General features: G+C 39.7%; 3 protein-coding genes across 3 annotated transcripts; 1 reads left to right on the top strand and 2 right to left on the bottom strand.

The window, feature by feature from the left end:
• Positions 1-300: 300 nt before the first annotated feature.
• Positions 301-7,057, bottom strand: LOC148717036 (uncharacterized). Its single transcript, XM_088744463.1, has 5 exons — positions 6,779-7,057; positions 5,818-6,069; positions 4,614-4,925; positions 3,566-3,814; positions 301-2,731 (listed from the first exon to the last, which is right to left on the bottom strand). The coding sequence occupies exons 1-5, from the start codon at positions 7,020-7,022 to the stop codon at positions 2,412-2,414; spliced, it is 1,377 nt and encodes a 458-aa protein (XP_088600589.1). The 5' UTR covers positions 7,023-7,057; the 3' UTR covers positions 301-2,411.
• A 152-nt stretch (positions 7,058-7,209) lies between these two features.
• On the bottom strand, positions 7,210-22,754 carry LOC148717037 (uncharacterized). The gene is made up of 11 exons (XM_088744673.1): positions 22,674-22,754; positions 19,248-19,613; positions 18,897-19,046; positions 17,997-18,119; positions 17,643-17,768; positions 15,014-15,262; positions 10,402-10,716; positions 9,555-9,806; positions 8,730-9,038; positions 8,066-8,317; positions 7,210-7,559 (listed from the first exon to the last, which is right to left on the bottom strand). The coding sequence occupies exons 2-11, from the start codon at positions 19,573-19,575 to the stop codon at positions 7,210-7,212; spliced, it is 2,454 nt and encodes an 817-aa protein (XP_088600799.1). The 5' UTR covers positions 19,576-19,613; positions 22,674-22,754.
• LOC148717038 (uncharacterized) lies at positions 11,614-12,847 on the top strand. Its single transcript, XM_088745652.1, has 2 exons — positions 11,614-11,650; positions 12,134-12,847. The coding sequence occupies exons 1-2, from the start codon at positions 11,614-11,616 to the stop codon at positions 12,724-12,726; spliced, it is 630 nt and encodes a 209-aa protein (XP_088601778.1). The 3' UTR covers positions 12,727-12,847.
• Positions 22,755-23,666: the final 912 nt, after the last annotated feature.

Raw genomic sequence — 23,666 nt, forward strand, 5'->3', positions numbered from 1 at the left:
GCCTCAGGTTCGGTGAATATCGTCGAATAATTGTTAAATATATATATATATATATATATAACTAACTGCAGACAGTACTGTTTCGGCCTTCTGGGCCTCATCAGTGCAGTGCTAATGCTAGGATGGGGGAGAACCGAGATGGTCACCCCAAACGACCCAACCTTTGTGGTATCGTCTAAGCCATGCCAGAGTGCTCAAACTAGAGTAAACCAGCGAGCATGCGCATATATATATATATATATATATATATATATATATATGTGTATAAGTAAGTGTAAATTGATGAAACATGAAGCAAACTTCTAACTGTTCCAGCTTTAATGTGGCGACGTTTCGGCCTTCGACCCTCTTCAGGCGGAACGCCGATTTACATAAAAATCAAAAACTAAAAATCCTAGTAGGTTTACAGAATGACCTGAATTTAAACTAAACGTAAGAAATATAAGTAATATTACGTAATGCACTAAATACCTTATTATTTAACGTGCGGTACAAATGGAAATGCTCGTGCGAGGCAAATGAAGGTGCACGTCGACGGCGGTGCGAGCTACGAATTCCTCATTTACAACAGGGTAAGAGCATAGACTCAAGGTGTTTCCCAATTCTAAAAACCGTTACTTCGAATGCTCTACAGCCTAAAAGTTTCTCACCTACAGCATGATGTTCAAATTAGAGAGTTTTCTTAATGGAGGCGCCCTAAGTTTAGCCCACGGCCTGACTCGGGAAAAATGCGCTGTTCTTTGTACATTAGACTGCTCGTTCTATCGGTTCGTTGCCCTAACAACCAACGCAGGATTCTGGAAGAAGAAGAGAAATATTGTAAATCACTCTTTAACTGCTCGTGATCTACAAACGTTTCGAGCGTTCTACCAACATATATTCTGTGGAGATTATTACGCCAGTAAACTGACAGAATATGCAGTCTGTTGGTTTTGTAACCAAAACCACGGACGTTTATACTGTAGACGAGAAATTTTCCACCAATCAAAGGACTTCTATTATCTTCGCTATTTTTTAAGTACGAAATAATCAACTAAATACACAAAAAAATGTCTTAGCAAGTTTTTAAAAGCGGTGAGAGTAAACTGACACCCACTGAACAGTCCAGCTTTTACCTCTAAGTGCTAAATATCAATTTTTTTTTCTGTAGGTTCCATGCCTCACTGATATATTTTCAGAATAAAGTTTCTAAGCCATTAAAAACAGCTAAAACCTAAATAGTGCTTGGCGTGCTTTTTTAAAAATTCATCAAGATTTCTTTCGAAATTAAGTGATTTGCTATATTTTCGTAAAACATCGATTAAAAAAACCCTATGAAACCTAAAACATCGTTATAACATAGCGCGCGTACTTGCCCTATCAAGTCCTATTGAGCCGCTAGGAAGAAAATCTTTATTTGCGTAAATAAGATGACGTGAGCTTTTTTTTTTTACTCGGTTGCGGAGTTGCCGTCCTATTAAGCTGCGGTGCAGTTTTCCTTCTCTTTAATATGGAAGAAACCAGAGAAGAACTGCCCAATTTTTTTTATCGGCATTGACCTTTCAGGTCCTAATCCTACTAGCCGCAAAAACAAAACCGAAAAAAACTCGCAAGTTGCACGTTTCGCAAATTTGTCGGAAGACCAGCTACGGAAAATTTTGGCCGAAAGACATACAAACATTTTATAGTAGCACGAGTTTATTTAGCTTTGATTTTCTCAATTTTCCCCGTTTATTTTAAGCTTTTCATTCAATTATTGGTTAACTAGAGCAAATGTTGTCGCCTCAAAAGCTAGATTACGCATTTTTCGTGCTCTAAAAACTTCCCGCGTGCACCCATAACTCGATATACGCACGTTAAGCATGAATAGATTCTTAAATTTAACCTGGGATTGCTTTTAAAACTGAACTAAGATTCCTAAAATGGCTATGAATTGATTTGACTACCAGCTTGGCGACCAGCTTCGTTCGGTTTGGAGACTATTTTTGTTCGTAAAAGACTTTAAGGTCAGATCGGGTAAAATAAAGTGTTCTTATGAAAAATGCACTAAATGATCCGCTAAATAGCCATCAGCATCTTAAAAAAAAAAAAATTCTAAAAACCTTCATCTCGGTAACTGAGCTGTCTCTAGTGGCCGATCTAGGGGAGGGGCCCAGGGGGCCCGGCCCCTCCCCTTATTTTGGGTAAAAAAAATCGCAGAAGGAAGAAAAGCCAGCAGGTGCACACACATAAAAAAATTGGGCCCTCTGTTAGCTCAAGGTATGAATCATCTACTGAACTCAGCTACTCACATAAAGACATCGCAAGTTTGCGATGAGATCTTAGAAACAGGGCTGGTTCTGTTGCCCAGGCCCGTGTGCGAAGAGGCACTAACTCCTAAATTCATTGTTACTATGTACACTTCATACTTAGACTGCATAACTTTGCAGTGTTTAGTTTGTTATTTCGAAGAAAACTTCAGTGTCGGATGGAGTAAAAGAATGTGCTCCTGCGAAAAATCCACAGCTTCCAGTCGAATAGCCCGGTGGGTTGGAGTATGTGTGACCGCAATACGTATAGGAATTTTGATTGCTGTTAGCGTTATCGTATATCCGGATTTCATGTCCCCCACCAAATGTGGGTCCATAGGTGGAACATCTGTACATGGCGTGTTGCTGGTTTTGGTGTTGTGTCAGCTTTACAGGATTGTATCCGTTGGCGTTGTAAAGAGAGAAAACAAAAGCTTTGCTGGCTGAAGAATAACCACAGGGACCTAAAATGAGAAGAGTTAGGGACTGGTCACTATTTGTCAGCTAGCGAGGGGATGGGGTAGAGAAGGATTTTTTTGGGGGGGAGTATTGCAGGGTTTTCAGGAGAAATGGGGGGATAGTAACCCTCATTGACAGGCACTAACGGGGGGGACCTTCAAAAAAAAGGAGAAATTATTTGAAGCGGCTGGGTCAATTTATTACCTATTTGATGATTTCGTATTTTTGGCTCTGTATAGCTAATGTTGGGTTTTTTCTTTTTTCTTTGGATTATCTTTGAGGACTGTAAGATAGGGAGCAGTTTTATGATTGGGAATTTTCGCGCCGGTACCTGTGTTTAGTAAGAAACGTTTGAAACTGGGCGAATGTGAAAAAAAATTCATGATGATAATTATTAAAGATGAATTTAACTTGCCGAACTAGAACCGAGCACCCTAGTTTGTTAAAAAAAAAAAACAGCAATTGAAATATGGTCCAAAGTATTATTTAAAGGTAACGCGTAATCATGGACTAAACATCCGTTGTTTCAGCTCCTCAATACGAATAATAGATAAAGCGAAACATGTAGGAATGACACGAAATGGGAATGTCAGAAATAAATCAAATCAAAATGAAACATCAAAAATCAAATGAAATCCCAAACAAGACCTTTGGTTGAAACGCGTTCCAAACGCGTTTCAAGCTATTTGATAGTTTGTCTACTTTGACATCTCACTTGTTACTGTCTACAGTGATATGTTTTGTTTCTAAGATGCACTCATTGCTACAAGAAAAGTCCACGCTTAATCAATTTGTTATCTGTTCTACGTGTGAGAGATGTTTGCTTGTTTGTTACTCACTGCTTGTCCAGGACACGTCAGTATATCCACCAAAGATATAGCTGTTCACTTTGATGATTGTCACTGTGGGTCCCCTCCCATCACAGTTGCTGTGGAATGTCGATGCTGCCCAGCCGTCAGTCTTTGCGTGCCAACACCTCACAAACCTGCTGCGCTCTTTGCTGATAAGGACTGGGTCCAAATACGAAAACAGCACCTTCAAGTACTTGTTGTAATCAAGGCTTCGAAGTATGTCAGACAAACCGAGGCCTGAGGAGGGAGACGAAAAGTAAAACTTACAGTTGGCAAAATGAATAGAACAATCCTTGTGGCTTTGATTGGTGGAGTCGCCTAAAGTGGATAATTTTATCACCCTCGTTTGGCCCGCGAGATAATCTCACATTACTGATCCAGCAAGTTAAAAAATTCCTAGCCCGTATACCAGGCAGTATTGTAGGCAACGGAGAGGGTAAAACTTGTCTGTTAGCTCAATCGTTCATTCAACTGTCCCCACCGACTTCGTTTTCATCTAATATCCACAAACCATATGCATCGCGGCAGCTCAGACTAGTCTTCTCAGACTCGTCACGCAACGTGTTGTGTGACGAACTTAAAGGATTGCTGCGAAAGAGACCGTAAAAGCTTAGAAATTTCTTTGAAATTGGAAAAAAAGTAAGCTATCCGTACTCCAGCAACACATCTTTTTGAAAATAATTCTACATTCCACGAATTGACTTTGCCACACGTCTTACTAATTTTTTATCCTTGAAAAGGTGTCTTTTACTTGATTACCTGTTTCACCGAATACTTCGATGTCCTTTGGGGAAAAATAAAACCCCCCTGTAAAAAACCACATTTCCCAGTTGAGTACCCTGAGGGCGTCGAGTACGTGTAACCGCATGTGGTGTAAGAGTTTTGGTTGTTTCCAGCGTCGTTGGATATGTAGATATCATGATACCCCCCAGCACCAAAGGTAGGTCCATACGTATTATTTACCACGAATGAGTTTAGGTATTTAGTCATCGTATGTAATCGACAAGGTTCAAAGTGTTTTTTAACAATAATGTACCTGTTTCAAAGAAAACTTCAATGTCAGATGGGGTAAAATGAAGTGCTCCTGTGAAAAACCCACAGTTCGAGCCCGAATAGCCCGGGGGATTGGAGTAAGTGGAGCCACACTTAGTATAGGAATGTTGATTGCTGTTAGCGTTATCGTATATCCGGATGTCATGTCCCCCACCAAAAGTGGGCCCATAGGAGGAACATCTGTACATAGCGAGGTGCTGGTTTTGGTGTTGTGTCAGCTTCACAGGATTGTATCCTTTGACGTTGTTGAGAGAGAAAACAAAAGCTTTGCTGGCTGAAGAATAACCACAGGAACCTAAAATGAAATGAGATAAGGACCGGCCATTATTTGTCACCTGGAGGGGAGGGAAGAAGGGGGGTTCTAAGGAATTTCATGGTCTTTCAGAGAAGGAATCAAAGAAAACTATAATGTCAGATTTAATGCATAGTCGGAAAAAAATCCAAGTCCCAGATGGGATTTGAACCCACGACCCTCCATTTGTTTCATCTCATGTACATGCTCAAGGATTGTATCCTTTGACGTTATAGAGAGAGAAGGTGAAAGCTTTACTGGCGGAAGAATAACCTGCGCAAGAACCAGATGAAATAGAAGAAAAATGTAGTCGTGCGTTGGAAGTTGGAAGAAAACATAAACCCCCGTGAGGGGAGGGGGGTTCATTTCCTATCACAGACTAGACGGGGAGTTTTTCCAGGCTAGATGTTTACGAACGGGAAGGAGAGATTCTACGAATTTGGGCACAGAAATGGTACAAAATGCTTTTATGGACATGGAAAATTATTGGGTAACATCTAAAGCCCATTAATTGGCTCCTGGCAATATTTGAATAAAAAAAAAATTTTTAATCGTACCCAGGCCCGAAATTTTAACTCAGTCTTTTTCAAAATGGCGAAATGTAACATTACCCAAAGTTATCTGTCATTTTCTTCAGATGTAGGCACATATTTAAAAAATTAAAAATGGTTTCGAGAACTGAAAAAAAAATCCAACCATGTGAATAAGGCTTCGAAAATATTATATCCGATAATAGAAATGGTAAAGGCTTGGAGTTCATAGTAAAGGAGAATCGTTCAAAATCTCATGGAGCTCAACCCTCCCCTTTCTCTTCCTTCAAACCTGTAGGAGAAGAATGATTAATCCGAAAGAATCGTTTGGTCTCTTTCTTCAGTAACAAATTTGATATACCTACCTCCACCCCAGGACACGTCAGTATATCCACCAAAGATATAATTGTTCACTTTGATGACTGTCACTGTGGGTCCCCTCCCATCGCATTTGCTGTGGAATGTCGATGCCGCCCAGCCGTCAGTCTGAGCGTGCCAACACCTCGCAAAGTCAGTACGGGATTCTCTGGGAAGAACTGGGTCTAAAAATGAAATCAGCTTTCCCAAGTATTTGTTAGGTTCCAGGCTTCTAAGAATATGAGATGCTCCAAGGTTACCTGTGTTAATAATAATAATTTTATAACAGCTTTTATTGCTATAGGGCTCTTATCCTGTGTTCAAGGCGCTTTACAACACTGTGCGGGGGACTTTACCAGACTGCCAGTGGCAGTTTACAAACAATAAAGGCGAATTTTAACAGATGCCCCCTCCCCCCAATTCCCAGTAAACAGGCCAGACCACATGACAGTAATCTCGTAATGTGGGTTCTTTAACATCCCCCGCCTAATCAAATTATCCAATTAATAGATGCAGGAGACGGGACCTACGGTTTATTCGTCCTTATCCGAGAAGACTAGAAAGGCCGCACACTAAAAGTGGGTCCGTAAGAGGAACATCTGTTTTTTATTGTTTTTTATTGCTCCTCAATAAAAAACGTACCTTCCCTAAATTTCAGGAAAGCACAGATTACTAATTGTATGTGAATCGGAGAAACGGAAAGCGAAAGAGTAACGAATTCAGCCGGATTTGACTCGACTCACTGCTTTAAATTTGATGGCAAAACATGCAATTTTCTCCCTGATTTAGTTGATAAACACTGAGATAATTCCATCGCCACTGTTGTCACAATAACCTGAAAAGTATTTCGCGCTATGGTTCAGCGCATGCACTTTTAGTGTCGCTGAACGTTGTCACGGATTAAAGGTTATGTATTCATCTTGCGTTTATTAACGACAGGTTGCTAAGTGTTTTTGTACATTAATTTGCCTATTTCAAAGAAAACTTCAATCTCAGATGGAGTGAAATGACGACTTCCTGTGAAAAACCCACATTGTTGGCCCGAAAAGCCTGGGGGGGGGGGGTTGGAGTAGGTCTGGCCGCATTCAATATAAGATTGTTGATTGCTGTTAGCATTATCGTAGATCAGGATATCATGTCCCCCACCAAAAGTGGGTCCGTAAGAGGAACATCTGTTCATAGCGCTTTTTAATGGCTGGACATGCAAAAACATGCAATTTCTTCCCTGATTTAGTTGATATGCGCTGATACCCGGGAACAATTCGATTGACACTATCGCCACAATAACCTGAATAGTATTTTGCTGCTGTATATGGTTCAGTGTATGCGCTCTTAAAATCGCTGAACCTTGCCACGGATAAGAATTTAGGTATTTAGTCATCGTAGATTGGCAACAGATTTTACAGTGTTTTTTTCAACAATAATTTACCTATTTCGAAGAAAACTTCAATGTCAGATGGAGTAAAATGACGACTTCCTGTAAAAAATCCACATTGTTCACTCGTGGAATAGCCCGGGGGGTTGGAGTATGTGTAGCCGCATTCAGTATAAGATTGTTGATTGTTTCCTGCGTCATTTGATACGTAGATGTCATTTCCTCCACCAAAAATGGGTCCGTAGGAGGAACATCTGTACATGGCGTAGTGCTGGTGTCTGTATTGTGTCAGCTTCACAGGATTGTATCCTTTGACGTTATATAGAGAGAAGAGGAATGCCTTTCTGGCGGAAGAATAACCTGCACAAGAACCAGCTGAAATAGAACGATGATGTAGTCGTACGTTAAAAAGTTCGAAGAAAACGTGAATCCCCTGAAGGAGGAGGATTCATTTTTTATCATGGGTAAGACGGGTATTTTTTTTTCAGGCTAGAGGTTTGCTAAATGGCAGGAGAGATTCTAAGAGTTTGGGTATAGAAACGTGTACGAATAAGAACTATGAAAGATTTGAGGGGTTACTCTAAAGAAAAGGAAGTAGAACCTTTTGAAACTTTTGAATCTCAGTGTTGTCGCTCATTATTTAATGTTTTAAGATGTAATGTTGTTCTGCAGGTGTATCAAGTGGCAAACATTTCAATTGATGATATATGTGTGAAAAAACCAAAACGCGAAAATGAAATGATAAAGGCTTGAAGCTCATAGCAGAGGAGCATCTTTCAAAAATTCATCGCGCACCCCCTCCACTCTCTCAAACCTCCAAGAGAACCAGGATTGATTTGATGGAATCTTCTCATCCTTCTTAAAAAGTTTGATATACCTACCTCCCCCCCAGGACACGTCCGTATATCCACCAAAGATATAGCTGTTCACTTTGATGATTGTCACTGTGGGTCCCCTCCCATCGCAGTTACTGTGGAATGTCAATGCCGCCCAGCCGTCAGTTTTAGCGTGCCAACACCTCAAAAAGTCAGTACGGGATGCTCTGGGAAGAACTGGGTCTAAAAACGAAATCAGCTTTCCCAAGTATTTGTTGGGGTCCAGTTTTCCAAGAATATGAGATGCACCAAGGCCACCTGTGTCCGTGAACAAAACTCGAATGTGAACTATAATTACAGACGTCATAAAACAAAAAAAAAATATGTTATTCTTTCTTTCACGACCGTGGGAGTTTATCACGAAGAATCGAGCCCCGGATCTACTTACTCACAGCGTGAGGTGCTCACCATGTAATCCCTTAAACTCGACAGGTTTTAAATTGTTTTTTCAACATGTAATTTCTTCCCTGATTTAGTTGATATACACTGATACCCGGGAACAATTCGATTGACACTGTCGCCACAATAACCTGAATAGTATTTTGCTGCTGTATATGGTTCAGCGCGTGCGCTCTTAAAATCGCTGAACGTTGCCACGGATAAGAATTTAAGTATTTAGTCTTCGTATATTAGCAACAGGTTTTAAAGTGTTTTTTCAACAATAATGTACCTGTTCCAAAGAAAACTTCAATGTCAGATGGAGTAAAATGAAATGCTCCTGTGAAAAACCCACAGTTCCAGACCGAATAGCCCGGGGGATTAGAGTAAGTGTAGCCACACTTAGTATAGGAATGTTGATTGCTGTTAGCGTTATCGTATATCCGGATGTCATGTCCTCTTCCAAAAGTGGGTCCATAGGAGGAACATCTGTACATGGCGTTTTGCTGGTATCGGTATTGTGTCAGCTTCACAGGATTGTATCCTTTGACGTTATGTAGAGAGAAGAGGAATGCTTTACTGGCGGAAGAATAACCTGCACAAGAACCAACTGAAATAGAACGATGATGTAGTCGTACGTTAAAAAGTTCGAAAAAACGTGAATCCCCTGAAGGAGGAGGATTCATTTTTTATCATGAGCAAGACGGGTATTTTTTTTTCAGTCTAGAGGTTTGCCAAATGGAAGGAGAGATTCTACGAGTTTGGGCATAGAAACCTGTACGAATAAGAACTATGAAAGATTTGAGGGGTTACTCTAAAGAAAAGGAAGTAGAACCTTTTGAAACTTTTGAATCTCAGTGTTGTCGCTCATTATTTAATGTTTTAAGATGTAATGTTGTTCTGCAGGTGTATCAAGTGGCAAACATTTCAATTGATGATATATGTGTGAAAAAACCAAAACACGAAAATGAAATGATAAAGGCTTGAAGCTCATAGCAGAGGAGCATCGTTCAAAAATTCATCGCGCACCCCCTCCACTCTCTCAAACCTCCAAGAGAACCAGGATTGATTTGATGGAATCATCTCATCCTTCTTAAAAGGTTTGTTATGACCTACCTCCCCCCCCAGGACACGTCCGTATATCCACCAAAGATATAGCTGTTCACTTTGATGATTGCCACTGTGGGTCCCCTCCCATCGCAGTTACTGTGGAATGTCAATGCCGCCCAGCCGTCAGTTTTAGCGTGCCAACACCTCAAAAAGTCAGTACGGGATGCTCTGGGAAGAACTGGGTCTAAAAACGAAATCAGCTTTCCCAAGTATTTGTTGGGATCTAGGCTTCCAAGAATATGAGATGCACCAAGGCCACCTGTGTTAATAATAATAATTTTGTAATAACTTTTATTTCTATAACGCTCTTATCCTGTGTTCAAGGCGCTTTACAACACTGTGCGGGGGACTTTACCAGACTGCCAGTGGCAGTTTACAAACAATAAAGGCGAATTTTAACAGATGCCCCCTCCCCCCAATTCCCAGTAAACAGGCCAGACCACATGACAGTAATCTCGTAATGTGGGTTCTTTAACATCCCCCGCCTAATCAAATTATCCAATTAATAGATGCAAGAGACGGGACCTACGGTTTATTCGTCCTTATCCGAGAAGACTAGAAAGGCCCCACACCAAAAGTGGGTCTCTAAGAGGAACATCTGTACATGGCGTTTTTTAATGGCAGAACATGCAAAAACATGTAATTTCTTCTCTGATTTAGTTGATATGCACTGATACCCGGGAACAATTCGATTGACACTGTCGCCACAACAACCTGAATAGTAATTTGCTGCTGTATATGGTTCAGTGCATGCGCTCTTAAAATCGCTGAACCTTGCCACGGATAAGAATTTAGGTATTTAGTCATCGTATATTGGCAACAGATTTTACAGTGTTTTTTCAACAATAATTTACCTATTTCGAAGAAAACTTCAATGTCAGATGGAGTAAAATGACGACTTCCTGTGAAAAATCCACATTGTTGACTCGTCGAATAGCCCGGGGGGTTGGAGTATGTGTAGCCGCATTCAGTATAAGATTGTTGATTGTTTCCTGCGTCATTTGATACGTAGATGTCATGTCCCCAACCAAAAGTGGGTCCGTAGGAGGAACATCTGTACATGGCGTAGTGCTGGTGTCTGTATTGTGTCAGCCTCACTGGATTGTATCCTTTGGCGTTGTTGAATGAGAATAAAAAGGCTTTGGTGGCGTACGACCAAACGCAGGAACCTGAAATGATGATTAAAATGGAAATAAAGTGAAAGACAATGACAAACTAAAAGAGTTGCTTCCAAGGGCGGTGTTTTTTGTGCAGTGCACGAGTGCGGTTGTCAATATTTTTCTAATATTAATGAAGTTCAGTTGGAGCCTTCGTGGTGCTTAGTAAAATCCATTATTGTATATCGGGAGCTACATGTCCACATTGCACCTGTTTCATCCATTTGGTCCTCGAACGAATAAAAACCAACATAAGGCCTAGAAATTACAGTCGACAAGTTAAAACACATGGTATGTGCCTTTAAAGCTGACTGGAAAACTTTTAAAGCATCTCGACTACAAATACCGTTAGCCTTACAAACAAAACAAACTAGAGACTCCTTGAGCATAACGCTGCTCGATGATCGATCGAGAAAGCTCTTGGTAGCGCTTTTAACCAATGAGAGAAAAATCTTAAACCAATCGTGACTTGGTATATCGCGTTTTTCTCGCGCCTCGGGCATCTTTTTTTCTTATCCTTTGTTTTGATTGGCACGTTTTTTAAACGGGCAGTTGAATAAAAATTAACTTGGTTTTGGTTTTGCGACAGTCAGTAAATGCAGTGAAGAAAGAGAATATTTGATTTGGAGAGAATATATTTGGATCCTAAATTTAACAAAAGCTACAGTACAATAAAGTAACGATATATATGTTCATTATAAAACTTCCTTATACTGCTTGGTCACCAGGACACGTCAATCTCCATATGGAAGAATTTCAAGAAACGGGCTTAGGAGAAATTTTGTCTGCTATGGTAGTCGGTTATTCTGTGGCTATTCTTCAGCCAGCAAGGCTTTTGTTTTCTCTCTTTACAACGCCAAAGGATACAATCCTGTGAAGCTGACACAAAACCAAAACCAGCAAAGCGCAATGTACAGATACGTAGATGTCATGTCCCCCACCAAAAGTGGGTCCGAAGGAGAAACATCTGCACATGGCGTATGGCTGGTGTCTGTATTGTGTCAGCTTGACAGGATTGTATCCTTTGAAGTTGTTCAAAGAGAAAACAAAAGCTTTGCTGGCTGAAGAATAACCACAGGAACCTAAAATGAAATGAGATAAGGACCGGCCATTATTTGTCACCTGGGGGGGAGGGAAGAAGGGGGGTTCCAAGGAATTTCATGGTCTTTAAGAGAAGGGATCAAAGAAAACTAAAATGTCAGATTTAATGCATAGTCGGGAAAAATCTAAGTCCCAGATGGGATTTGAACCCACGACCCTCCATTCGTTTCATCTCATGTACATGCTCAAGGGTTGTATCCTTTGACGTTGTAGAGAGAGAAGGTGAAAGCTTTACTGGCGGAAGAATAACCTGCGCAAGAACCAGCTGAAATAGAAGAACAATGTAGTCGTGCGTTGGAAGTTGGAAGAAAACATAAACCCCCTTGAGGGGAGGGGGGTTCATTTCCTATTTTAGATCATAGTATAAGTAATGTTCGCAGCTTTAAATACCTCGGTATGCATATATCCTCGGATTTCACATGGACTGATCATATTGAACACCTAACTGGGAAAATTAATCAGAGGCTTGGGCTTCTCAAGCGTATAAAGCATTTATTGCCTTTCCAGGCGCGTTTACTTTTCTATAAAGGTCTTGTTATGCCCCTTTTTGAATATGCTGATCTAGTATTGGGCGATAAACATAATATTACCCTTATGTCTAGTTTGCAAGTTTTGCAAAGTAAGGCCGCTAAAGTTATTTTAAATAGACCATTGTACTCATCCTCCACTGAGGCATTAGCCGTTCTCAAGCGGCTGCCTCTAGAGAAAAATCGATTTCAAAGAAGGTGTGTTCAAGTATTCAAATGCATCAATGGCCTAATTAATCACAATATGGACTTGATTAGACAAGACGTACTTCATAGGCATAATACACGTAACAAAGGCAATTTTAGGTTACCACTTGTCAAAAGAAATTGGGGAAAGCAAAGATCACAATATCATGCCGTTTCCGATTTTAACTCCCTCAGTGAACGATTTTAAGGGAGGATCACATGTTTTCAAGAGAACAGAGGGGGGATCGGAGAAAACTACAATGTCAGATGGAGTGAAATAATGTGCTCCTGTGAAAATCCGTAGTATCCAGTCGAATAGCCCGGGGGGGTTGGAGTACGTGTGACGGCAATTTGGTTACAGTCAAGCTAAGTGAAGCATACCCCTCAACCCTCCAGATTACATTAATGAATTGATCATTTGGAGATTGAACTCGCCAGTCGTTTCAAGAATGTAATAATAAATTGATTATTTGAATATTAAACCCGCTAGCCGTTTCACAAATGCAATAATGGATTGATTATTTGAATATTGAAGCCGATAGCCGTATCCGTTTTGAAAAAGCGCGGATCATTGTTCAGTTAGAAGTCCATTTCTGATTATACCAATAAGATTGTTCTTATTTGACGAGGAATCCTGAAAATAAACAAACTGCACTGTAAAAACACTGCGAAAACAGTCGATCGCAAATATTTACGAAATAAAAAAGTCTTGCGATGGCTTCGCCTGTAAACTATTTTCTTCAACCATGAATGCACACAAGAATTTCTACAAGTTCGTCAAGATGTAAATAGGGGAAAAAAGCTGTCGATAACATTCCATTTACAACATTTAATTTACAACAAGTTCTACACAACAGTCGAACTCACCTTTGCCGCCATGTCTGACGCCATGAAATGGTCCTATTTCATCATCACGTGTTCGCATAATCCAATCAGAAATGGAGCTCTGATTTGAACAATGACTCGCGCCTTTTCAAAACGGACACGGCTATCGGGTTCAATATTCAAATAATCAATCCATTATTGCATTCGTGAAACGGCTAGCGGGTTCAATAATCAAATAATCAACTCATTATTTCATTCTTGAAACGACTGGCGGGTTCAATATCCAAATAATCAATTCATTAATGTAATCTTGAGGGGTACGCTTCACTTAGTTTGACTGTAAGAGTATTGATTGCTGTCAGCGTCATCGCATATTCGTATGTCATGTTTAGTACCAAAGGAGGGTCCCTGTAAGGAACATCTGTACATGGCGTGTTGCTGGTTTTGTCAGCTTCACAGGATTGTATCCTTTGCCGTTGTTAAGTGAGAATAAATGACATTTATTACCAAAGGGAATAAATTAATTTATGCAGCCTGCGCATAAATTAATGCACATTATCCCGGATGGGTTACATCCGGGACTTACAATGGCAGATACTTGAATATCCGATCATTTCGGGCCTCTATTAGTTAAGCTTCGGTGCAGGGCAAACATTTTCCCACCCTATTAACCCGCCCATTGTTTTCGAGCATTCTCATAGGTGTGTCGAGTTCTCATTCGATGCGTGTTTGCCCTCACCTTTGCTGGGATTAGGTTTCTATTTCCGGTTTTACTGTAACTTGATTTGGTACTAAAAATAAACGGCCACTCAACTGAGTGGCCAAATTACGGCAAAGAAATGTTGTCCGTTTAATTCTCCCATCAAACCGAGCTCACCCCTAGCTATGCACAGTGTAAAACACTTGGTTATGGGCAAGCGAGCAAGAGGCATAAATATATGTTATTAGACGTTTTGTTGTGTAATATCGCTGAGTAATTTTACGAGTTGTGCCGTATTTTGACGAGCCCTACGGGCTACAGGCTCGAAATACAAATAACGAGTGTTTCTATTTTCTTCAATAAATGAAGAAATTTCCGGGTCTTATAGCTGTGTTTCTTCGTTCGATTCATGTAATAAACTTGGATCTATATTTGCCAGCCATTCTGACTCTTCGTCGTCGGAAATATGATTCAAATTGTCCGCCATTTTTTTTCGTAACTACAATCCAATTCTTTGCTTGCGCGATGCGAGAGAACCTGTTAAACCGGTACTCTAGAGTACAAATACCGCGCGATATATGTACTCGTTTATGGCGTTATTTGTACTCTTCGAAGTGTAGTTGGATAATAAAAAGGCTTTGGTGGTGCATGACCAAACGCAGGAATCTGAAAGGATGATTTAAATGGAAATGCAAAGATATACCCAAAAGTTAGACAAGGGTAAGATCAGGGACCAGCCCCGAAATGCTGTTTCTTGTCTTCCCTTTTAACATTTAAGATCGATTTATGGATGATTTTATAATTTGAAATTCAGACGATGAGAATATTTTTAAGACGAAACAAAATGAACTGGTTTTTGAGATTCGACTTGCATCACTATTCCTTAGATTTCTTCCAAAGTTATTTTCTTGCCTTTCTAAATCCTTAAAACGCTGCACTGAAAAAACCTTTATGGCCAAGATGCACTTACTGCTCCATGATACGTCAGTGTATCCACCAAAGATGGAGTTATTAGCTTTGATGATTGTCACTGTGGGTCCCCTCCCATCGCAGTTGCTGTGGAATGTCGATGCGGCCCAGCCGTCTGTCTTAGCGTGCCAACACCTCACAAACCTGCTCCGCTTTGAACTAAGGAGGACTGGCTCTAGATAAGAAAGCAGCTTTTCTGAGTAGTTTTTGTAGTCGAGGCTGGAAAGAATAACGGAACCATTCAGGCCACCTGTATAAATAAACAAAAAAAAGAGAGAAAAAGTAAGCTTTTCCTTACTTTAAAGTTTTCGCGTCATCTTGTATTGGTGATCGAAAAGCCTGGTTTTCACCAGCGACGTAAGCACAAACGCAAGTATAACACCTCTAATCACACCTTGAAAACGGCCTCGACGCAAGCATAAACACAAGCGAAAGCACCAGCGCATGGATCAAAAATGTTTTCTATTGTCTTGTGCTTATGTTGTGCTTGCACACGCTTATTCCAAGTGAAAAAAAAATATATAATAATAATGATAACTTAATATTTATATTGCGCAAATTAACATGTGAATATGATCAAATGCGCATCACAACACTTTTCGGGGGACTTTGGCCGGACTGCATCAGCAGTTTACAAACAATTGAAGGAAACTTATTTGAAGATGCCCCCTCCCCCCAAATCCCAGTAAACAGGCCAGACCACATCACAGTAATCTCGTGAGTGGGTTTTTTAACGTCCCCTGCCTAACCAAATTAGCTAATTAGTAGATGCAGGAGACGGGACCTACGGTTTATTCGTCCTTATCCGAGAAGACTAGAATGTCTATCCATTTCTTGATATTATAGAAAGGTAGTGCATTCTCCTCAGTTATTTTAAGACCTTGAGTGTTGGTCCGGCCGGGGCTCGAACCATCGACCTCGACCTCCCGCACAACAGTTCAGCGCTCTAACCAATTGAGCTAACCGGGTGAAAATGCGTGGGGAAAATGCCGTGGGGAAAATGCCGCACAAGCACAAGGAAATCTACCACAATTTCCTATGTCTGGATAACTATACCACTCGCTCAAGTTTTCCCCACGTCTGAGCCTTTGAACGAAATGGGGCGGCGGAAGTCGTCGCTGTAGTCTTTGATATAAATTTTTCCATGTTTGTTCGCAACTATCGAGTCTTGTATAACAAGGAGTGTAAAGATTTCAAAGAAAAAAACAAAAAAGCATAATCTTTTGACTCAAGTTGGTAAGGAAGAATCATCTGGCTTCTCCTTTCTTTAAAAAGATCCCTTAACCTAAAGCGTTTCATTCTCCTCCTCCTCTGTAACCGCTTTCGTTTTCTTCGTCGCAATAGTAGAAGAAACAAAAAACTTGACGCTTTAAAGTGTCTGCCGCCATACTGACCGAGTCGAGATCAACAGAGCCTTGTAACTAGTGAGCTTATCGTCAAGTGTTAGTCTTGCTTGGCCAATGTAAATGACACCTTGAAATTCACAGCAGATTTGCTATTTTCATCGACAGCGAGCAAAACGTCCTTTATAGAGAAGACCATACTCCAAAAATATTTTCACGAAGTTCAAGAACGAGGAAAGATACCGCAAGAAGAATTTCAAGAAGTCTTAAATAAGCTGACAACCGACCCAGAGGGCATACTTGCTTCTCCAAAAACTTACCTCAAGAGCTAGAGCTAGCTGGAGATATGTTTGACACAATCAAAAATGAGAATAGTTTTACAAGGCTGAGTTAACCGGAAAATTGTTTAAGCGTCTTCATCTCTGCCCTCTCCTTTGGTTGCGAGGAAAAAGCCTTTTTAATACAAGATAATTTGGATATATCAACAAAGTTGAAATGGTATATTGGCCACCGTAATGATTACAAAAGCTGACGTTTCGAGCGTTAGCCCTTCGTCGGAGCGAATCATTCGCTCCGACGAAGGGCTAACGCTCGAAACGTCAACTTTTGTAATCATTACGGTGGCCAATATACCATTTCAACTTTGTTGATATATCCAAATTATTTCGTTACTCCCACCGACGCAGCCCCAAACAGTTTCTTTCGAAACTATCAGCCTTTTTTTAATACAAGCATTGCTCGTAACATGCAGGCAATGGTAATCAGTTTAAACGACAAAAAAACTAAAGAGCCAAGCTCGAACGAGTACTCTGCCGATAACTTGGACGGGGAGACTATCCAAGAGTTAGGGGAAATCCGAGAGTCAGTGGAAGATGATGTCCAAAAGACTGCAGATGGAGGCGTCCAAGGGGCTGCCAAAGAAGAAGCATTGGGGGAAGAGGCAGTCATTAAACTAAACACTTGTTCTTGTTAACACATAAGAAAAGTTTGATTGTTTCATAATGTTATATCGTGTCTGAACAAGAAACAAAGCTAAAAAAATCGATCCTTCCGCTTTTCTAATTTTTTTCTCTATTTTTTTTCACGGTCCTCCCCCCCCCCCCCTTAGTGCCTGTCAATCAGGGCTGATTCCTCCATCTAATCTGTTGAAAATCATGTGATTCCCACCAATATCCCCCACCACCCCTCACCCCTCCCCCCCCCTCCCCCAGGCGAGGAATAATGACCGAAATAGAGTTAAGGACACTGCTTGGTTCGCTCGTGTCTAAATATTAGTTTTAAACTCACGAAAATAGCAGCTTGTTCCGTTTCCTTGGTACCAGGGATTGCACGTACATCGATAAGAACCCACGGTATTGTTGCAGTGAGCGTTGGCGTCACAGTCATGTGACTCCTTGGTACATTCGTCGACATCTGAAAGAACGGATGAGAATATAATGGCCAGAACTAAAATTACTGTTATTGGTGAAAACATCTCGCTGTACACTGAATTGAACCTGACATGGTGTGGGGGACTATTCTAATCGGTCATTAAAGCAATTTTAAATCGAATCTTCAGATTGAGCCTGGAATTGCTCAGATTTTGCTTTGTTTTGAAATGGATTTCTTCAGGCAATAGTGAAAGTCATTGTTCAAACTTACCGATACATTTTTTTCCATTTCCATTAAAACCTGCTTTACACGAACAACTGTGAGAACCGATGGTGTTCACGCACTCGGCGTTGACGTCACAGACGGGAATTGTTGAATTGCATTCGTCCACGTCTGAAAAACGAGAAAGATTGCGGTCAGTTTAAAAGAAAAACAGGGTATCCTCTAAATCATGAGTCTTTTGATAGATTTGTCGCAGCAATTGCTTGCTTCATGACTTCCAGCGGAAGCCAAAAGTTAATTTTCAGTTTACGATCCCTTCAGGAAGTCAGATTTCCCCTTCCCCATTCATTTTGTAACCCTAAGGTTACAATTATTCAGTGTTATCTAAATGTGTAAAAAAAATAAAAGAAAAAAATTCGAATTCTATTTGAACTATTCTCAAATCGATCAATGTACGGGAATGGTTAAAAAAGATGATCTTGTTATGTTTTTCCTTTTTGGCTTCGTTGTTTCATTTGCCCAAACGAATATGCTTAATTCTTTGTTTCTGGGGGTTCGAGTCTACCCATAACATCTCTGTCAACTTATTCATTGAGGGTGGTTGGAGAGTTCTCGTCGAAGTTATAGCTTTATTTTCGAACAACGATGTAGAAGAGATTCTACAATAGAAAATACAAGCTATAATTACTAGAACAACAAGTATTGCTGTAATTAACAGTAACGTACTTACAAATCAAGTTATGGTAGGCTTATTCTCCCACTAGTAAAGCAGATAAAATAATAAACATTAACTTTAGGAAGCATGGCTGTTCGATCACAGCTTTTCCCTCGTCTCCAGTACTCGGTCAGCGGTATACCGGTCAGCGGTCTACGTAGGGTCGCTAACTCCTCAGTGGTGAACCGCCTTTTACCTGGACAAAGATATGATTTGTTAAAAAATGAATTTACCTTCGGTTTTCATGTCACAAGGGGCCAGAACTGTCTTATCCGGCACAATCGAGTAAAACCAGTATTTGCCGCTGACCGCTTGTCCTCCTTCGCTCATTTTGATTTCCTGGCAAGTCTCTGCAGGCAGCTCAGGAATAGAACCGAGAGGGACTGGAAGGAAAAAGAATTCATTAATATGGTACTTCAAGCAAGTAAGACTTTATGTCTGTCGTAGGAGCGAGGACACTGATTGGAGGATGACTTGACTTGGGGTAAGAAGATAATTAAGATGTGACATAATTCCTTAATTTTGCGTCGAATAATTGTGCTCTGAAAATGTCCTTAAGGGGAAAGAGAATAAAATTGACAAACTTCTTTTGTAATCTCGCTTAAAGTAAAATCTCTCAGGGTTCGGAACATAATCCTCTGGTCTGGCCTCTTTGGTGCGGTCGCTCAGCTCACAAATGTCTTGCGTAAAGACGTAGTTAAAACTTTGACATCTAACGTCAGCATAGCATTCTCGCAGGCACACATCTGACAAAGCAGCTCCCGTGATCCTCTTGAAGACGTGACGCTGTAGCATCATACCAAATTTGGAAACTTCCGGCTGGCCCGTAACCTTCCATTGCTGAGCAGCTGTACAGTACAGCAGCAGGCTCATGATCAGCAGCCCTGCTGCGTACAAAACCCTTTTGGCCATTTCTTCTCGACGTAAGTTTTAAAAAGGAAAAAGGTTCCCTAAAAATAAAACGTCCAAATATCATGTAAGCTAAATGTTGCCCTGAACTTTTTTTTATCTGTTGTCTGTTTTTTTTTTTTTGGTAAGGTCACAATCAACATGCTTGTTTAAATGATTGGAAATTTCGCTTTATTTTCATTAATGTTTTGTAAAGAATTGCAGGCAGAGAAAAGTCAAGAATATTTGCAAATTTAATATTGTCCCTCAGATTCAAGGAAAATGTTTGTTTGTTTTATGTCATAACGTATTTTGGCATGCGTTTTTTTCCATAACCTGACTTGCGTTCTAGTCAGGAAATGCAATATCAAATGAATATACGAGGTTGCCTATTTATCGAGTTAATTTTTCGGGTTGAGTTTTCAAGTTCGATTTTCGAGTTGGATTTTCGAATAATATGCTAATTGCATGGAAATAGGTATATTTAATTGTCAAGTGAAGTTCTTTTTTATCACGCAATTATCAGGCCTTAGTCGTGTTTCGTGTTTAAAATCGCACTGAACAAGGCACTACAATTGAAAAAACTCCGAAAAATTTGTTAAATTTTTACGAGCCACAAAATTATTTGTGGTCCGGACACAATTTTACTGAGTCACATCCATTCGCTTTGTCTTGTTTAAGAATTGTTTATATTTAATTAATTATTCAGAACTCGCTTTCCTTGTCAGTCTTCTATCTGATATTGAAAACCTTCTTCTGGCAAAAATTCATTTTATTTCTAATACTTACTCAATTATAGCCCATTAGTTTTTCAAACTCAGTGCAAGTTGCAAAGTGAGGACATAAAAATATTGTTTTTCGAACACATCGATTTATAATTTTCAAATGATCCTCACGTGCAAGTTTTGATGATCACATTTACAAAAGTGATTAAAAGGAAATAGTTGAAATACTGAGTGAAAAAACTTAATACAAACTGCCAGAAATGAGGAGATTTCTTGCAAACCTCAACTTAGAGAATTTGATATAGCGCATGAAAAAATTTCCAGCTCTTCGAGTGGGACAGTAGAACATTTTGTCGAAAATGATACTTGTAGAAAGTTATGAAAATTCTTTATTACCTCATGCGTTCCGGGTGAAGTAAGGTAAATTTATTTTTCAGTTGATGCGAAAAACAGACAAACATTTTTTTTTAAAAAGCATGAATGATTGAAATGGAGTTTTCTAAATCATACAAAACAACTGGAAAAGTCTTTGCAACTGGTTCGCTGGCTTTGGAAATCTTGCCAAGAAAGGGATTTAATACTGATGGTAATATCTAACAAATTCTTTTAAAAAAATTGATTAAGAGGAAATCTTTGGTATAGATTTTTAAATGTGTCTGCGTCTTTGAGCCTGGCTGTTTCTTTTACGCTAATGATAACAGATCTTTCTTACTCAACGACCAAGCTCAAAATTCACCTCTCCTGCAAGCGAGCACGACAGAATTTCTCCTTACAATATCAATAAAATATCAAGCATATAAGTAAAGAGAATAAAGAGAAATATCAATGAGGATAATTACTTGTCAGCGATCCAATACAAACTAACCCTAAACTTAACATCATAACAACTGTATGGCAAAGAGTGAGAAGAATTACTAATAAGCAGGCAAGTTGCGCAGGACGATTGTGAAATACGCATCTATCATTATCCAACTGCACTAACTGAAGTAGAGTACAAATAACGTGCGAATCAAGTACAAGTATCCTACGATACGGCACAACTCGTAAAAATACTCAGCGATATTGCGCACCAAAACGTCTAGTAAGATATAAATACACGTAATACCTCACTCACAAGTTATAGCTCTGAAGTTCAGTTGTAAGGGCGTTCGACTACGGCTGCAAAAACACTGACGCATTTTCGTTCGAAAACTTGTACTTTTTGATGAGTTTTTTACCACTATCCGCCTTAAAACGCACGACAGCATTCGCAAAAAAAAGCGTTTTTATGTAGGTCCTTTTTAATTGAAGCTAGTCTCGACGATGACAACTGAGGATTTTGAAAACAGAGACGAAAAATGTGTCAAACACTGTCGCCTCCACCAGCCTTTTAGGGTTTTGAGTGTTTAAGTGTGGATGATACGTTTATAAATGTAAACACCGAGATGTAGACAATTAAGAGGAATGTAACTACCTTAATGTACTTGGGTGGAAATAGTGTGGTTTATTTTCCCAATTGAGTGCGGACATTTTTCAAACTGCATTATTGAAAACAAATTGAGTGAAATGACAAAAAAGTGTGATCGGAGCTGGTAGGGGACTGTGTTAAATGTCTCAGGCTGGAATCTTAGCAAAAAATCAGAATATGTTTAACACTTGACTCAGATTTCTAACACGACCGAGCTTAAAGTTTACCACCTGTTTTATCCTATTTTCATACAAAATGATCTATACGAACATTGGAGTGAATTAAAGAGCGCTTGTCGAGTGTAAACTTGGCAAAAGACAGAAGCTAATCAGTTTCTGAAAAATTTGTTTACGATGCTGCATCGTCGAGCAACGGGAAACAATCAGTTTCTCATCAACACTGAGTTCATACATGTAAAGGAAGATAAACCGCTGCAGCAAACTTTGAAAAGTTGAAGTTTCGACTGAAGTCGCTTCATGGGCCCGAGCGATACAATGCGTTGTACATTTATTAACGAGTTCTTTTCGGAATTCGCTGGGATTTGAGTCCTTGCGGTAGATTTTTAGCCCTTGTGAAACAAATTTTATATCTTACTCCGCGCTTTAACTTTCTCGCGAAAACTGGCAAGATTGGGCGAATGCGGGAGGCAGAGATGCAAGTGAAAAACAATAAAACTGTTCCATTTGTAGAAACTCTTCTGAGTAAGCAAATATATACATACTATCTAATTTGACTCTCTCGTCAAAATAATTACGCCTCGATCTTGTTGCTAGAAAAGTTTCCTCACATTTTCTGACATTGTTTCTGGATTTCATCGAGACACAGACAGTTTTCATTTTTCCATTTTTTTTCTTTATGAGAAAATGCCTTCGCGTTGCCTCGCCCTTTGGAGGTAGCACCATCTCCAGCTGAAAATCTGTAGAACTAAGCCCCCAAAAATTGTTCCTTACCTCTTTCTCCGAAAATGTTTCTTAGCTGGCGATTCGTGTTGGGAAACAAGTGTAGCTCTTGCAAATAACGCCAACGGAAGGGTTGTCAGATCTTATTAACAGGTGGGAGGGAAATATATTCCTAATAATTTACCTGCTCAATGGGGAATTACGCAGGACAATAATTGCTACTCAAAATTAATCACCTTTTGAAATTTTCAAACAGACAAAAAACCTCAAGTTAACATTTCTGCAGCCTTTTATGACTCTGGAAAAGGTTCTGAGTGACTCGTATGACACCTTCCTATAAGGAAACAGGTCATAGATGTATGACTCTGGAAATTACTCCTATTTAGTATGTTATATAGTACGTGCCTCGCGCAAAATTATAATATATACATTTGAAAAAGGTTCTGAATGATTCGTATGACACCTTCCATGTAGGTCATAGATGTATGACTCTGGAAATTTTTGCTACGTACTTAACTATGTTTAAGAGTATGAACCTCGCGCTTTCCGGGTCACGCAGCTCATACGAAATTTTAATATTTATTTGAAAAAGTTCTTAGTGATTGGTATGATGTATGTATGTATGAATGTATGTATGTATGTATGTATGTATGAATGTATGTATGTATGAAGAAACGGGTTATGGATAACTTTGGAAATACTCATCCATACAAAACTTAAATTTGACACATTTCTCTAATCACAAACCACACATGCATCAAGATTGGTGGAAAATTAATAAATTTTTTGCACTTCTGGTATGTTTGTTTTCATTTGTTTTGTTTTGCCGTGTTACTGACGTCTTCAGTGTGCGTAAGTTATTAGGAAGAAAGCGATGAAGAAATTTGATTCTTATTTAATATTGATGGCAGCATCTAACAAACTCCTCTTGTAAGATTTATAAAAAGGAAATCCTTGGTATAGATTTTCAACGCTAACGACGATAGAACTTTCTTATTCATCGACCAAACTCAGAATTCACCAGACCACGACAGAATTTCTTAT

The sequence above is a fragment of the Stylophora pistillata genome, chromosome 14, assembly GCF_964205215.1.
Source record: "Stylophora pistillata chromosome 14, jaStyPist1.2, whole genome shotgun sequence".
NCBI lineage: Eukaryota > Metazoa > Cnidaria > Anthozoa > Scleractinia > Pocilloporidae > Stylophora > Stylophora pistillata.